General features: G+C 35.2%; 1 protein-coding gene and 1 long non-coding RNA gene across 6 annotated transcripts; one reads left to right on the top strand and one right to left on the bottom strand.

The window, feature by feature from the left end:
- Positions 1-3736: 3736 nt before the first annotated feature.
- On the bottom strand, positions 3737-15747 carry LOC128189907 (uncharacterized). 5 transcript variants are annotated; one of them, XM_052861704.1, is made up of 3 exons: positions 15356-15747; positions 9819-9914; positions 3737-6805 (listed from the first exon to the last, which is right to left on the bottom strand). In XM_052861704.1, the coding sequence occupies exon 3, from the start codon at positions 6794-6796 to the stop codon at positions 4724-4726; it is 2073 nt and encodes a 690-aa protein (XP_052717664.1). In that variant the 5' UTR covers positions 6797-6805; positions 9819-9914; positions 15356-15747; the 3' UTR covers positions 3737-4723. The 5 variants fall into 5 exon arrangements, with proteins under 5 accessions (XP_052717664.1, XP_052717663.1, XP_052717669.1 ...); XM_052861703.1 differs by having other exon boundaries at positions 9823-9914; positions 15356-15745; XM_052861709.1 differs by lacking the exon at positions 15356-15747 and adding an exon at positions 10013-10220.
- Positions 11224-17401, top strand: LOC128189908 (uncharacterized). The gene is made up of 3 exons (XR_008244292.1): positions 11224-11581; positions 17009-17115; positions 17192-17401. It is a non-coding gene; the product is annotated as an uncharacterized LOC128189908 (long non-coding RNA).
- Positions 17402-18665: the final 1264 nt, after the last annotated feature.

The following is an 18665-nucleotide window of genomic DNA, read 5'->3' as shown; positions in this document are numbered from 1 at the left end:
AGACGCTCGGCTACCTCCGTAAATCTCCGACAAGCAGAGAGTCTCTCTCTGGTAGTCGGAGATTAACGGAGCAGCCGAGCGTCTGGTTGAACGAGACTAGAGTTCAATATTGCTTGGATCCAGACCTGTACAATTTTTAGACACATTTCGATTAGTGATACAGTACACAGTTTGATGGAATTAATTCTATCTTTAAATATTACACAACATGATTCATATGGGGTTTTCTCGAAATTCTTGTTGGAAAAGTTCGAGAATTTAATTATTAATTGAAAAAGAGCACAATTCAAATACAGATTAGAAACTACTTGCCAGGCAAAATAACATATCGTTGATTTTAAAATTGAAAATAATCAATAAAATCAACTCCCGACAGTACTTCAGTACTTTGATTTAATAATAACAGATAAAGTCGAGTATAGTACGCCAGTTCTAGCTTTAGATTAGATACTAGTAATCTGCTCTTGATTCCAAACGCTATCGCTGTAGAAACAGCGCTTACTTATTCGAACTCTGGCATAGGAATACTAGTACATACGACAACAAAAATATCTGAATTGTTCGCACCATTTAAAATTTGACTATTTTCAAGCTATTTATTAATACGTTTCCTTGAAAAATAATGCTTCTGAATTTTATCGATTTTCTTTCGGTATTAAGTCAGCGGTGATGATTTGTGCTTAGGTTCAAACACTGTTTCACTTCCGTTTTGCCAGAGTAACTGCAAAGGAGTGTTGATTTCAAAATGAACTCCCGAAAAGGTCGCACGTTCCTAAATTAAGGAACATTTTCCTTTTTTTTTTGCCTTCCCTGTGTTTGTATTAATTACTTCCAACAGTTTGTTTGGTGTAAAAGAGCGGTAATTAACAAAAAAAAAAAATATCAATTTAATTCATAGCACCTTTCCTAAAAGCAATTCACTAATTAGTGTGTCACGAGGTACGGTGACGTCACATGCGACCTTCTTTGATCAGCTGATTGAAAAACAGATAATAGGATTAGCATTATCTTCTTTAAATCTTTGACATTTATTCGCCAAGGACGAGGTTTATTTCAATGTTGACTAAATCAAAAGAATTTTACCATTTAGTCGTACATTTTGAGCCACAAGCATTGAATAAACGATGTTATAGCCGAAGAAGTAACGATAAAGTAGGCAATAACGATCAATTTGATCGAAGTGTAAGAATTTTAACTAAAAAATCTTTGAAACAGGTGTTTATTTTATTAAAATGTACAATAGTTTTGTTTGTTGCCTTTTACTGTGAATCAGAATGTTCATTGTTGTAAGATTAAGGTCTTAAGTTAGACACAGTCCTTCAGCTATGGTGCACTTGTTTCTTCGGCCGTAACTGGAAACAACTTTCTGTGGTTTTTTTTTTATTTCATATCACATTATATCAAGTGCAAGGGCTTGTTGAGGAAATAGACCGTTTTTCTTAATTAATGTTTCTTCTGTAATATCCCATCTCCGGTTTTAATTTTTTAGGTGTACATGTATACCCGTTTGCCGTTTGTCTTAATTTCCATAAATCAAAGATATTAAATGTAACTTATATACATTGTGTAAATAATTGAGTCTAAAAAGATATTTGTCCTATTGTAAATTTTGAATTTATTGGGTGGGTATTAATATCAAATTTACAACATGACAACTTTTTAAGTTTTTTTATTTGCATTACTAGTAATCAAATGAATTAGATACAAAATAAATTTACAATATGACATCATAATCAAGCGTGTCCTGAGCCATTTGAAGGAAGAGGTACGTTCAGTGCACAATGTTTTATCATTATTGTCGACATCGCAGTGTTGGCCAACATCGAGTCGACATTGTGTTAATATCGCATAAGTATTTGCACCGTATCACTATATTCTGTTTATATCGTGGACATTATCGACATCGCAATGTTGACGAACATCGAGTCGACAATGTGTTTTACATTGTGTGCCTTCTTACTTGTTTACATCGTCGACATCGCAATGTTGATCAACATCGAGTGGTCATCGTATCTACATCGTACTTAATTTATCCTGTTTCATAGACAACATTGTCGATGTAACAATGTTGAGCAACAACGATTTGACTTTGTGTCTATACCGTGCGCCTTCTTTCTTGTTTACATTGTTGACATCACAATGTTGATCGACATCGTGTCTTCATCGTACCTTTTTGATTGTCTACGATGTAACGTTAAAGAAGTACAATGTATATGCGATGTAAACAATGTAAACCAAATAACGGTTCAACATCGTATAAATTGCGACAATGTCAAAGATGTAAACTTGATATTTATTAAAACATCATCGACGTTTCTTTGTCGACGATGTTAATGTCAAAGAAATATCGGCAATGTTGACAATGAAAACTCAATATCGTTTCAACATCGTCGACTTCGCGTTCTCGAAAATGTCGACGATTTAACGGCATGTTGACAAATGTAACATTGATATCGGTTCAATATCGTACGACGTTATGTCAATATTGTATCAACTTTATATACATGTACATCGCGATGTTGACGATATCGAAAAAGAAATATGTATTGGACATGAATGATTAGAAGGAGGTAAAAATGAAATCAATGCAATTCTGTCATCTGACATCCGTTTTATTTTTGTCAATTATCCTCTACTTTAATCGAGTAACTACAAAACAATAGTACCATCAGAACTCTAAAAGGTTGTTTATCCTGTGTAATAATATTACAAGTATTTAGTACCAAATACGCATATATACAGGCGCATTGGCTGTAAGTTATGAACTCAAAACACTTGTCAAGCCAAAAGAGTATTTTTGTGTTAGCTGCATCTATATAGTTTGATTATTTTGATACATCAAGCATTGTGTTACCAGTTTTTTGCTAAACAATGATTAAAAACACTTTGGGGCTATGAATCTTTTATACTGGGTATATACTCAAATCTTTTCATGGTGATATACTTATTGGCCACACTTCACACTTTTTAAGTACCGGTATTAAAAATAAAAGTTCAATATTAATGACATAGTTTAATGTAAAAATTACATTAATTTTGACCATGTCGAGAACTTTGAATTTATTTACTAAATAAATAAAGTGTATCATACTTACCCTACATAATACAGACGTTTGTTGCTTACAGAAACAGCTTATCCTTCGGATTGGAGAATGTTTTTACTCTACATTAATTCAAGTGATAGGGATGGGGCTCTAACCCGGCTCTCTTTTGTACGATGACTTAATTATACTCCTGCATGAACCATCGTGCATTATAAGTAATTTTTGTTTATATCATATAGAACATTGTAAATTTCTTCACAATATCCAAAATATTAATCCTCATTTTCCCACTCAATAGTTATTTCCTATCTCACTGATCTAAGCATGGATATATGGGAAACATGTATTTACATTTTCTCAACCTCTTGAAAGTTATTTTAGGCATTCATGCTGTTACAATCGTATCTTGTTCTTTAGAAACTATTATTCTTGCATTTTGTTTTAGACTGTTATAATATTTTTTAAAAGAGCGTTTGATTTAATTTGCAATGAGTATTGCTCTATTTGATTGATTCTGTTTCCCGTTTTCCATATTGTTCACACACTTAATTATGTCTTAAACAGCTTGATAACAAAGTACAAATAAACGTTCAAACCAATATCCACTTTCTTTTTGTTTGTTCAATTTGGCGAGTAGTCTCAGATTGCAATTTTTCTTTGCGAGCTAAAAAAAGAAAGTGCAATATCGGAGATGTGTTTATTCTCTTTAATTCAATGATCTGATGGAAAAATGGTATCACTGTACAATAAACATACACATTCCTTTACTCTGAAGGAATCTTGCATAAAACAAAATGTTCAATTGAATTAATAAACAATTCTGTGTCATTTTCGCTGCAAATTCGATTACCAAGCGACACAAACGAACACGTTTACTCAATGGAAAAATTAAACTTCGTGATCGATTTTGTTTTTTCATCAAAGAACATCTCTGTACGATGAGGAGGTGCTTGATTTATGACTGCAATGGAATTAGATTACATCTAATTTTCAATTTTTTTGAAATGGATGAAAGAGGTAAAGAATAAGTCGTACCAGGTGTGTTTCCGTTTGATTCTTTCTCTCTCATTTCGTTTGATTGTACGATAATGAGAGAATGGCACGTAACAAGACCAAGAGCCTCAGAACAAAAGTCTTTGAAAAGTTTTAATTTGAGAATATCGGAACCGACAATCGATCGATATATTGTTGTAATGAAATCGGTAAAGGGTGTAACGTTGGATCAAAAGATCTGGCATCATCAGTGTTCTTATCTCAAATATATCTATTTATAATAATGCAAATCAATCTTTAGTTCAGAATGTTTTGAATGAATGAATGAACGAATGAATTAATCAATTAATAAGAATTCAAATTAAATACATTGCTAAACAAAATTAAAAGTATACAGCCTTTTAGGGTGGTGTGAATTTAAAAAAAATATAACTTACTTACAAATATCATGATATCATAAATAAATTCATGATTATTTTCTTGACAATAATTAACAAAGTCTAAGTAAAGAACGATCATGTTCCTTTCTATGTATGATACAGAATAAAAGTTCATGAAATCATTTGTCTTAGCTTAAGTTCACAGCCAAGATAGCACTTGTGTACAAAACGATATAAATAACAACAAATGTTTGAATAAAAAAAACCGAATGCCAATATGTACAGCTACCGGGAGTATAATACATTTCAGACAATCAAATAATAAAACAATACAACAGAAATTAAGTTGACAACATAAACGTGGCATCTCTCGGAGTGACTAGTTTCGCGGATTCTCTCTTCTACTGTCTGTAGCTTATGGTCTAGAATGTCCGGCGGTTCGTCCTTGGTCGGAGACTTTGTCGTTTTAATAAGTTCTTGATATTTGTCCTTTTCCCCGTTGGAGTCGCTCTGCACAGCTGACTCTATTGAAATGTCCGGCTTACGTTGTCCGATGGGAAAGCTGTCTGTCGTCGTTGACGATGACTGTGTCTCGAGGCTTGTCGTTGTCATCATCGTCGCTGACGTCGTTGTCGGAATCGTCTTACAAGTTTCACCGGTGGAATGTATCGAGAATTCAACCAACGATTGGCGAATGTTGGCGTCTACGTACTGCCAGGCGTACACGTCACAATGACTAGTAGGAAGTAAGAAAGCACGATCTGGATAAACAGTCGAGAAAGATAAACACTTGGAGTCTTTGGACTCCGTAGCACTTTGCAAAATCACAAGCTTCTCCCAGTAATTCTCTTTGAACGTTGCTGCACAATAATAGGTAAAAGACTTTATTGTCACATATCTACAGTTGTGATACTCTAAGCGAAATACACTTGAGTCTACACAATCCTGATATATCTCACCAGGACAACTTTTGTTTTCACCAAACTGCGCAGTGAAAGTGAACACTGACGGTAAATCGCATGACGTGGATTTGAAAGTTCGTGACACGGAGATGATTGGCTTGAAGGAGTTTGGGTAGGAGTGGTACAAGTCACCCACAGGCTCTTCGTCCGGTCTAAAGCGGGATTCGTCGCAAATAGTCTTCCCGGGGCTGTCTAAAGTAATGGGCCAAACGAAACTTTGGCTGATGCTGTATCCAAGCACAGATTTCCCCAGACGCTTAAATGACACGCAGGTGTACCGAGGTCTACATCCGTTAAAGTAGACCGATTCCGTTGTATACATTCTCGTAGAACGAGACGGAGAATCTTCAAAATGAACACAAGAGAACTCCCCTACGTCGTCGACAGAGAGAGTAGAGTCACTGATGTTGACCCTCCTCGTACCATCGATATCCTGTGAGTACCATTCGCCAAGAAACCTTCGAGGAAATGAGCAGATCGGTAGAACTGAATTTGGATCGCACGATCCACAGGATTTTGGACACTGGCGTTTGTCCATTGGAGAACACAACCTTGTAGAGCAAGATTCGTACTCGTCTGCACAAAAACTTCGTTGTACTTCTTTTTTTAATGTTAGAGAATACGATTTCTCTACGTTGCTGTTCGTATTCGAGTCACTCGAAATCAAATCGGGAAACAATTCCACTATGATCTGATTATTATAATAACCCAAATCCCGTTTTGGTACTCTCATAATCCATATACCGTCGCCATTAACGGCTTTGATAACTACAAATATGAAATTCTTTGTATACCAGTTTGTAACACAAAAAGTCTTTTGATAGATATTCATTGGGACAAAGTATGTACATTCACTCCTCCGGAAGTCAAAAGTCATTCCCTCCCCTGCTATACACTCGATCTCTAGCCTCATAGGAAGTTCCATGAAGTTACAACCATGGGCGTTACCATCAGAATCACGCATCTTTAAATTGAAACCCCCACTAAACGGACACCGTCCAATTTCTTTGTCCATCTCTTTATACGAAACTAACAACCACTCATCCAATACTAACTTTCTATCATCACACACATCCGTATTTTCGGAGAAAGAGGAAACTCGCATTTGTAAAATAGACTTGCCTCTCTCCAAAAATTCAAAACACTTGAATTGTTTTCTCGTTGCGGAGTTGGATTCAAAAAGAAAGGCATATTCACCACGCCTCTCTACACAGTTAAGCTCGTAGGAATCCCCAGGAACTTGAAGATTTTTCATCACTAAGACGTCGCCGCTGAACTGCAGAATCTGTCTGGCACCCTGTCCCGATTTTACTTTGTAGTGCCACTCGTTGTTTTTCAGGTGATCTGAGAAGAAGCACGTGCTGGCCACAACAGCGGTTTTGCACGTCAGCCATACGATGCCTAGAGCAAGCAGCATCGTTGTCTTCTGTGAATGAAAAAAAATCATGCTTACATAAAACCATTCCTCCAGCCTTGACAATAATTTAAGTTACCATGGTGCGTTATGTATAAAATTGTCGTTGGGATTTCGTCATTTCAATTATAAAGATTTTAAAAGACAAACTGTATTCATATACATGAAATGTACTCATAAAGTACATACACCCTATTAATTCATATACATCTCCATGTATACCAGCTTTTACAAGCATTACGTATCTTTAAACAGATCATGACGTTGCATTCAATTACATGTTGCCGTTAGTAAAATACATTTTCTTTTACAGTTATACGTTGTTTCCGTTTTGTTTTTGTTCTGGTCAAATCATAATTTCACCAAATAAAGTAGAAACACTTCTCGTGTTGAATCTAAATATCTGCCGACAAATCTTATTTTTGCAGTTAATCGTGTCAATGAATATCTTTTTGACCCTGTTATTGGCTTCGACAATTTTCATACTCTTCTATCACGACACAATTGAATGTCCTATCCTCCTAGTTGCTTGCAGACAATAAATATCTATCGAGCATCTAATCATTGAACCTCTAATTAATCTCTCAAATGAGGCTGTGCCTTGGATGTCATGAATATGTCGTATGCGTTGCTGGCAGACGACAGACCAAAAAATAAGTAACACGTCAATACAAAACATTAAAACCATGGTTACAAAAACCAAATGCTTTTTCGTGCAATTAAGACATTGGTCGGAAGGTACCAAGGATATTCGCCCGCATTAGATAGCCTAATCAGAATTGTGAGTCTGCATTGAGGGATCTTAATAATCTGACAATGCAACTCGTTTGACTTTCCTCGCTTGACAACATTTTGCACTTGACAGTTGGGTTCGTGCCCCGTTGTTCGCTTTTCATTTTTTCTGCGACATAATCTTTTAAACAGAATACCATAGCTATAATCACGGGTTTTCACTGAATGAATAACTGCGGCATTTAATCATTTTCAGCCAGCATGAATGATCCATCTACCCTTTGTGCTCCTAGTTTTTGTTCTTTAGTATGTTCTAAAACATCGACACAGACTTTTCTCTTTTTCCCCTACTCCTTGCCTACATTGTTAAAGGGTTATTGTAAATTCCAGCATTCAAAAGCAAGTAGCTATAACAAGCCTCGGGGTTGCGTTACAATCAATATTTGGGACTCGTTGTACGTATAATTCTTGTAATTAAAACAAGAATAAGAGAGACTATTATTCCTAAGGCATAATGATCCTGTTTAAGATAGCTACAACGATTACTAGTGAAAACCGTTTTAAGTTGTTCCTTTTCCTTTCAAACTATTTCCGATGAAATGGTCAAATATCGAGCCCGATGTTATTTTAAACCGTTAAAACTCTACATTCAATATTGAAAAGCATGAAATGTATTCACTTTTAAAGTACATATGGCAAACAAATACCTTCTTCATGTATGTAAGCAATCATTGACAAAGGCCCATGACACCCAAACATTGTGATAATTCGGCCTTGCACTTTTAAGATTAGATACCTTAATTCTAATTATTGCAGCACCTATAGCAATACACCACACACATGTAGGCTTCAAATCGAGTTAAATAAAATACCTATTGTGGAATCAAAATGATTTCCAGTGGTTAATTCCCTGATGTCAAGGAAACGATAAGTGTGAACATATCAATTCTGAATTTAAAACACATGAGTACGTTATCAGTAAATTTAACTTCATGATATGAACATCAAGTGCAATGGCTTTAGTGAAGTCATATACTAGTATACAGAAATACTCTTTATTTAAACAGACTACAAAAAAGTATGCTTACTATTTTATCTAAATTTTTTTTACTATTTTAAAAGATTTTTTTTTGGGGGGGGGGGGGTGGGGTATAAAATAAATCAAAATTTTGATAACTATTCTAAATACATGTATCAAAAATAAAACTTTAAAACTGGAAATACGTGTATAGTTACAATTAACATAATTATATCTATTGGTGACTGGCCCTCTAGTTCTTATACACCAGTTTCCTGTTACGTGTAAATACAATTCCGAACCTAAGCCTAGCCACCAGTTATTTACATCTGCCTTAATCAATTGATGTTCATATACATGTACATGCACTTTGCGACCACGCATCCAAAAATGTTCTCTTGTTAAAAAAAAGGCAACGATCTGTTTATATCCGGCTATAACTGGCAATTGTTGGGGATTATTGTAGCTTTTGTGTGTATATCCCCTTTTCCAGACAATAACTCTTTGACTAATTACAAAACGGATGTCGAGGAGATGATTTCTAATTAACCCCCTTTTTTCTCTCTCGCTCTCTTCTCGCCGGCAACGTAATACATAGATCAAGCAGCAGCATGGTGAAACATCAGTAGCCGCTGCCGATTTATATTCCTCAATATTGTCTTCCACCAGCCCTATATCACAGAGACTGTTATTGGCGTATCTTTCAAAAATGCCAAGGAATTGAAATGCAAGCATGATGGAAAATTGTAAGTTGCTATGACAACTTATTCGAAGCCATATAAAGTTGCGTTTGACATTTAACTAATTTTTTGTTAGCTATCTTGCTGAAAACAATCGGGTTTTTTCTTTTGTTCAATTTAAAAAAATCTGAGTTACTTCAGGAATCAAATACAAATTTACACGAACTTTATAAGAAAATATTTGTTGACATTACAAAATTTCATTGGAATGCAAAACACAAGCAAATAGCTCCTGTATATTTACTGGTTGAGCTCATATTAGGGGACACTTTAATTTAAGACGTCACGCAATTTACTCGATAAAAATGAATTCAATACCATGTAATTATATATTAAGCATGACAAATATGTTGATTTAATTTACCCGTTCAAAAAAAAAAAACGACCCAAAAACGAGTCGACTTCAAAAACTTAAACATCTCTAGACCATGTCAAACATCTAAAGTAATGATAAAAGTTAACGAACATGTTATACTAAATTACTGGACAATACAAAGAAGTACTGTGCTAAGATATAAAAGAAAAGAAGACGTACTTACTCCTCGGCATCAGCTGACATTTAACGTGATATCATCTGATGTGATCTAACACGGATCACTACCACCCTCGTGTGTTCAAGGCAGTCCAGTTCCTGCAAGCACAAAGACCGATTAGAGGCCTTACATCTTTCTTAACTAATCAATGCTTACCTAGCCCAGCTTCTGCTGTAAGTACTATACATGCATTTACCTAAGCCAGGTTGGCATTTTCAGACGCGTTAGAAGACACGTGGTATGTGGTGTACATTTCAATTAAGCACTCAATCATTATTCGCCAAAGATGATATCAATTTTTGGACATGCTCGGATCTATTGTTACCCGTTTCAATATGTTCGTGGGTTTTTTACTCAATGTCTTTAAATATTTTAAAACTCTCCAGGTACAATTGAAAGGGAACTGAACAAATATATTATACTAGCTCGACATTGATCTAGATTTTTAACCAGATGGTTAGTTAAAAGAGTTATCACCTGCGCGCGCCAATAAATACAATGCAAATCGATCGTTTTTATGTTGCTCATGAACACCCAGGCGAGCAATTACGTACGGGCCCTGGCAGAATACGACTACTGACGAAACAAAAGCAAAGGCCTGAGCGGCACGTAACCTATTGGAATAGAGGCCCTATAATACTACCCTTTTTGACACGGCGCGATTTCCTCCGAGAGACAAGCCACCAATTTGGGCTGGACCGAGTTAAAAAAATTAGAGGTTCCATTGAATGCATGGACACTTCCGATCGTTTGTTAGGTTTTCAGTCACGCATCGTCTTTGTTTATTACGAACAAAAGCACAAAAAAGCAAGAGGAAAAAGCTTAATTTTTGTACGATAAAATACAGGAAATACTTTTTTATTGCCTAAAAATAAATGTATATACATGAAATAATAGTTAAAAAAAAGCTATGAAAGTCGTTATTTTCTGACTTTAGCCAATACTGACACTTTCATAATTTTTACGTGTTATGTTTCAATTTTCAAAATAACGATACAAAAGCAGTGAGACATATAAAATCAGTTAAGAAAACAGCAATCGATATCTTTGTGTCACGAACAACATTTGGAAGCACGTGGAAAATCCTGTCCACTAATTACTTGTCGTTATCGTAATGTTGGTAAGATGCCGATGTTTATGTTGTATTCAGTCTGCTAATGACCAGGGTAGGGTTCCTGTATATTTAGAGACTGATACATGTATGTACTTCGCATATCGTAATGAAGTGATAACAAAGGAGGAATTTTGTGCGCTAATTTGTATTTGATGGTAGGATCACGTTAGTACCTTGAGAAAAATACATGTTACTTGGTAATGAGGACCTAGAAGTGAAAATTATCCGGAAACTATGAGAGAGAGAGAGAGAGAGAGAGAGAGAGAGAGAGAGAGAGAGAGAGAGAGCACACAATGGGTTTCAGCTGTGTAAAGGTATCATTTTCATAGATCACGGACATCAAATGTACGGTCATTATGATGTGAACTTATGATACACGTATAAATTAATGTAATGCAATATACAGCAAATAAAGCTAGAGTTTCTCTGGACCATATATCGAATTTAAGAAAGCTGATATACCTAAACACCGAGTCCGAGACACTATCATTGTGTGACTACTGTAGTGTACGCATATATATCAACCAAAACCGGCATGATGTATAGTGAGGATGTCCGCAAAATGAAGCAAATCTGATCCCGACACGATAATTCCCGCGGATTCCAGTGGCAGTCCTTCCCTACCACCTGCAACTAACTGTCAACAAATCTGTGAGTTATTAGCAATTCCAAAGACAAACCTCGAACAATTACGTTGTTTTACCAATACATTGTTATTGCATTGCATTGTTCACTGGCTTATCGTACCCCTGTTCCATATTGTGTCGACTGAAAAATGAACGCGAGATAGACATAGATTTTACGAATTATTAATGGCTTATGACTAAAATGAATTTTATTTTTCATTTTCATCTAGTAAGATTGTTGGTATATGCGGATATTTCGAAATGGTGGGGAGACGGAGGGGGGGGGGGGGGTTGTTGGAAGTAAAAGCCTTCAAAAATTATTCAGGCAATGGATTATATGTCTGGAGTTAATTGTTTAAAACAGGAAGCAGTTCGACTCTAATGGCTGCACTTTGAACAATGTCTGTCTGCTAGCTGATGCTCAGTTGTGCTTTACTTTGTATTTTACTAGTTAACAATGCATGTAACTCTCTTTCATATAAATTTCGCTGATTGCAGACAGACAAAGAACCTTTATCAAGAATGCATCCACCCCTTTCTGTGACTCTCTGTATTTAAGAATATAGAAAAAAGGCAATTTCGGTGCTTCTTATTCATTATTCATTTTGACTAAGGCTAGATAACTGCCAATCATTGCCATGGCAGGAAATTACAAACCTTCTCATTAAATATTAATACCCAAGGAAGAAGGCGCGTAGATTTATTGTCGATAAGGTAACAATATTATTCTTGTATTTCTTCCTGTTAAAAGACAAAGAGAAAAATTGGCAATTTTTTTTTAAATAATAAAAATAGAAGAGGCCACCTTTTATAAAGTATTAGAGTTTAGCTTGTTTTCCTATTCGAAGAAGGAGAAGAAAGAACTGGTCAATGTTATTGCTCATTAGTACGCGAATTTTGAAAATCCTGCGGCTGTAAACGATCTGTACATGTATAATATATACGTTTGATCTATCTGATATACTGCATGCTATCTCAATAATCTTTGACAAGTTACAAGAGAATTGTTGAATGATCTATTATGTAATTCTCCTATGTTGTTTCATATCACTGATATGGCACGGTATGGTACTTCCGTACGTTCATCACCAAAGAGGTTTAGCCGCAAATATGTACAAGTACAGCGCTAACTAAAGGCAAAATTTCTATTTTGACGGTTGGACTACAATTCTACATCTAAATTCGGGGAGGCTGGCTGGTCAACAAATTACCCATAAGATCTACGTTAATGTTTTTATAAACATTTACTAATTCATCATAATTTAGTTAGGAAAATTCCCATTTATATTAATGAAGTATGAATATGTTCACAAAGTTTAAAATATGAATATTTTTTGTATCTTTATAAAATGGAATTCTTCTTTTTTTAACGAGACTTATATACCGAGGAATCATTAAAATTCCTTGTGGCGAATATTCGTGGATGTAATTTTGTGCATGCGTCGGTTTTCAGTTTTAGTTTCAAAATTTGTTCTTGTCGAGGATGTAAATTCATGGTGGGGGGGGGGGGGGAGGGGGGGGGGGGGGCTACCTACAAACACCACGAAAAATGAGCCACCATGAATTCTTAAACTTCCACAGTAGTCTAAAAATGGCCACAAACTTTCAACTATCTTTTGCTTTTTAGTAGATGGGAAGCGACCATTGTTGAATACAAATATTCCTTTTATGTCCTTATTTTAATTGATGATGACCACTTCAGCGTCTTGTGAAAGAATCTTCAGATAATCTTAGTCTTACACACCTCATTATGAAGGTTATAACATAAAGGAGATGTCTGACAACTTAGCACAGTTCAACGCAAAAAAAACTATTGGAAGAAGATGCAAGAACACAATCGGATTTTCTTAGAAATAGGATAGAAAATATACAATAGATGTAAATATACGTGTATATTGTAATATGTTTACGTGAATAGATAGATAGATAGATAGATAGATAGATAGATAGATAGATAGATAGATAGATAGATAGATAGATCTGTACATCTATTACAGGTATATACATGTGTTGGCGTTAAACCTTATCATTATCTTTACTAAGAAGCTTATTGGCGACCACTAAAATACTTGTGAAAGAATTTTTCAGATAATCCACTTCCTACGTCTCTCAGAATTAATATTCTGACGTGAAAGGTAGTGTTGTTGGACGACCCATCGCAGTTCTTCCACAAAAACTGTATGATTCAATAATTCATGAAATACGTCCATAGAGTGCCATTTACGCTACTCATTAACTGATCCAAATCAAAGAAAAGGCCTCGTCCTATAGAACAAACACATGCAACCGTGCATGTTTTAAAACTGAAAATAGTAGAAGGATGAGATGAATTGAAAAGAATAAAAAATAGACATGGGTTTCTAAGACACGACCATAATAGAAAGGTAACATATGTGGAACAATAGCAAGGTTCACATGATAATGAGAGATATGATAATGAGTCTATTTTGTTCATTGCAATATGAACGTCTTTTTAAACATTGCCTATATTGGGCTTGTATTGTAAACAAGTGACCCCCTGGAGATTCATGAATATTTTAATTTCTGGGTTTTTTTTTGGTGTGTTAGCTCTATATTCTTAATTAACAAATACCACCTTTAAGCAATATTGTACCAACTTAGAAGATGGAAACTAATGCCAGCTTTGCTATAATAAAATATCAAAATAATAAGTTTTTCCGCATTCTCCGTCGTATTTTTAAAGGAACCGTGATTAAGCATTGTACATGTGTGTTGTAATTGGTTTGGTAAGCATTGTGTGTCTTTTTTTGGTCCAAAAAATTAATTTGACAACCAAGATACAAAGAGTAAGCTTATAAACAACTACATGTGACTTCATTATAATTATTATATTGTTCATCTTGTTTGTAGATTAACGTTCGTGATGTAGTTAATGAAATCAAAACCAACGTTTTTCAAACCGTTTCCATATAATTTACGATTATCAAATGCTTGAAGTTAATCACAATGGAAGCCAAACCCTATCTGCGTAAAAATCAGATTCAAGTTCACTGAAATGTTTTTAAAAATAAAGTCAAAAGTCAATTTTTTGCAGACCTAGCCTCAGAACTCTGATCGATCGAAAATTCTTATAATTCATCGAATGATAGTTGATTTCTAGAAACAATATGGTATAGCTTAGGTTGAAATCGTTTATAGCGGAGCTTTTATTCAATTATCATAATGTTAGGTTGGTCTCTCAATATAACGCGAACAGTCAGTTAATTATTCAGTGGACCTCGCAAATGGTCAATTGTTGGAGTCCCGAACGCATTTGCGATTATTAATAATGTAATAACAAATAACAAATAATAACAAAAAGTGTTATACTGTGCAATCATCATTGTTCGTGGGAACCAAAGTTCGTGGATTTTGTAGATCAATCTAATTCACGAATTTATTTAAACACATAAATGAAGTGGGTTTTTCTCTAATTTATAGTCAGTTTATCAGAGGAAAATTGTCAGTATAACTAAATTTCAGATCAATTGTAGTCTAAAATTTCATTAACCCCCCACCCCCTTAAAAAAAAATTGAACATGCAAAATGTAATATCTTTACAAAGATAAAATACAAAAAAACAGCACTATCGCTTTTTCATAACAAGTATGAACTATAACACAACTGCTTTAAGATGTTAAAAATACGTTAATACACCCACTTCTGCACTAATTAAAAATCCTTATTCACTCTAATAGAGTTTATCATGAGATAAATTTTAAAAATTTCAAAATCGTTCTATCAGAGATACTTCTGATGTGAAAATTTGACAAACCCTGTTGTAATCTTCGGTACTTACTGTGTAACGTTCCTCCGATCTTAGCATCATTGCTTTAATCCCAGGCGAGCTTTGGTCTCGGTTGTATTAAAAAAAAAACCCGATCTACGCCCTCAGTGAAAAAAAAGACTTAGTCTTTATTCCGCCTTGCTGGCTCGAACATATTTAGTTCCACATCTATAATCCATTTATTCAGTTAATCGGGCAAAAGTTTCCTATAAAAGTAAATTGAGGACCGGGAGACAATTCCTGGAGCCGGAAAAATTTCCTGTGAATGCGGGAACTCTACCTGCTACTAAGCTAATGAAATTTATCGCTAATAATTGAGGAAGATGGCTTAAGCTAGTGCGGTCAATCTTTGATTGCTGTAACTGCAACGGACCGGGGCGTAAACTGATGCATAATTGATTTATGGTGGCAAATTGCATGCACAACCCATAATTAACTTACATCGACGTGTAATTTTATATTCCGGAATGCATGCTAAGGGGGTTTAGTCAGTTATTACAATCCAAAAAACGAGATCCCCTTTTCTACCAACTATCAATTTTACTCAGTTTTACACAGAAAAATCGCGAATAGCCGATATACAATTCAATTTGGTTATGGCAAAGTACAGGGTTGGGATAGAATGCAATGGATAACATAATTTTGGCATACATACAGCATACAGATATATACGCACGCTTACTTGCCACCCTTTTAGCTGTGCTATTCATTGAGAGAACGCAGAGTGTCTCCTGACCTGCTTTGGTAAATGAATAATATTCGGTGACTGAAAATGCGCAAATGAAGTCCTCAAAATCTTATTGATTCATCATAATGTACGCCTCTGTCAACTGTTCACAGACTTCTCTTTCCGCCTCGTCAGACAAATTGTCATTCCTTTTTTGGAAATTTATACTGTTGCTCTGATTTTAACGTTACTATGACAATAGTATATTAGTAGATCACATTGGCAGGATATTCGTTATATACAGAGAGATATTTGGTAACCAGGTCTCTGGTCAAAGACTAGTACATAAATATTCTTTAAATTACATTACAACTGTGAAATACTGTGATCTTTTAATGAAAGTTTTTTTTCCACGTTGAAAGTTGGTGTTATTTTTCATTAGGAGAAAAGAACCATCAAAAGCTACCCTTTTTTATTGATTATTTTCCATATGTGCTCTTTTTTGTCCTTATGCTTACATGAAAATGTAAAGGGGAAGGTACAGATTTGAATTAAATTTCTCGCTAAAATGTAGGGGGATGGGGAAACAGAAAACTCATACGGACCCAATTCACCGTTTAGAACCATTTTAACAAGACCTTGGACTTTCGGTAGGAGGTGCTATCTATTTCTTGCATCATACCAAATTGAAAATGACGCTCGTTTCGAGTGAAATATACATAGATTGCGTAGTTTTAGCTCAAAAGCCAGCCAAGTCGTGTTGATTTAATTCAAAGAGCCATGGCTGAGTGGCCAGTAATGAAATAGACAGGCCTACAAATGTACGTCACAGAGCAGTTTGACACAACTACCCAAAGTCCAAGCTCTTGTAAAAATGGCTCTAATTCAAATTTACTTGGTTCTTTTCTTTAATTATTCCTTAAACTTTTCCTCGTGTTTAAACTTAATTGGTCATTATTTAAACTAAGTTTCATACGCAATGTTGTTTTGCATTTCAGCAGAAATGTATACAGATAGGAACAGATGAAAAATCGAAGAAAATGTGTTGAACAGAAAAGACAACATTGAATATCCCCTACATATATATATTGAACTGACTTAAAAGGTAAACGAAATCTTAATACATTAATGCCAAAAATGAGAATTAAATCATAATAAAAGAATCAATATTATCCTTTCAGTGCCAGAGGTTGGCTCTCTCCCGACACCTTTTCCTTGGATCTTGCTATCGTCCATCAGTGAAGCATAAATCGGTGCCAAAACCTACAACGGCATTGTAACTGTGAGGTTTAATCCAAACATTATGCATAGGCGTCGGAAGCAAATTGAAAGTGGGGGGGCTAGACTAATCCTCAGATATATTGAGAAAAAAGTAATTCCAAAAATCATGGAAATCCTAATCCGTGTGGGGGGGGGGGGGGGGGGTATACCTATACTTCCGAAAAAAAAATTACTTACCCAAATTTTTTTTCCAAAATCATAAATCATGAAATTCCTAATCCGTGGGGGGGGGGGGGGGGGGGGGGCTAGTATGCTTCTGAATCTAACTTCTCAATCTTTCAAGGTAGACTTAGGAACAATAATCTTTCCTGCGACAAAAAGTGGGGGGGGGGGGGGGCTGAACCCTCTATCATGCTATTAATGGTTAGGTATAACTTTGCAAAAAAAGTGGGGGGGGGGGGGGGGCTAAGCCCCCCCCCCCCCCTAGCCCCCCCGGTTCCGACGCCTATGTTATGCTATGGTACTGTAAAAATCCACAAAACTTTTTTACACCCAAGGAATGGTTTCGGTTAAATTGGAATCGATTACTACGGTCCCGTAAAAACCCTACAAAGTTCTTCAAATTCTGTGTAATTCCATTCTAGAACGTGAATGCTTACTGTTGCACAGCACTTATTGGCAGTTGTATAACGTTTGAATTGATAATGATTGATTTTTAATTTAGATGGTCGGAGAGACTATCATCTTTATAAGTATTCGTCCAGACTCTTTCTTTTTTATATGCCACTACCTATAAGTCGTAGTTTTCAAGACACGTTCTTACTTGTCAGAGAAAACCAAGCTCACTGGTAAAAAACAAAATCAACATACGCATCTGTTCCGATCCATTTGCATGTTATGTTCATGCATATTGTAGCCATGTTTTTATCATTGATATACCAGTATTTATATATCACCGGTATATCTGTGTCACTTCTCTGTAACAACTCTTTACTTTTCATGACATATACATTATTGCATATATTCCATTGCATGCACAATAAACTAATTTAAAATCAACAATATATCGATGACGTGTTCTGTTTATCGATTGCCTGTATACATTTTGTCAGAGGCACAATGTCATGTAAAATATATTAAATAGTTGACATGCAGCTTCAAGAACATTTACAAGACACAATTTGATCCCATGGCAAACAATATATGTAACATGTATCATACCGGGTATTTGTCATCATGACAATTCTACGCAATAAAATAAGAATTGGTGCTAAGATATTGAAATTGTACAATGCATATATCACTTGACTGCCAAATAGGTAGCCAAACAAAATATCATGTTGGCTGTATTTTCATAAATAATATTGAAAGATTGACGAACAAAAGTAAATCGTGAAGATTAATAAAAAAAAATTGACCATAGAAATGCATATG

This window comes from Crassostrea angulata, chromosome 6 (genome assembly GCF_025612915.1).
Source record: "Crassostrea angulata isolate pt1a10 chromosome 6, ASM2561291v2, whole genome shotgun sequence".
Classification (NCBI taxonomy): domain Eukaryota; kingdom Metazoa; phylum Mollusca; class Bivalvia; order Ostreida; family Ostreidae; genus Magallana; species Magallana angulata.
The sequence above is the reverse complement of the archived record's forward strand: the minus strand, read 5'-3'. Positions and strand labels throughout refer to the sequence as shown.

Coding starts and splice junctions, on each gene's coding strand:
- LOC128189907 (XM_052861704.1), bottom strand. CDS start 6,796: ATGCTGCTTGCTCTAGGCATCGTATGGCTGACGTGCAAAACCGCTGTT.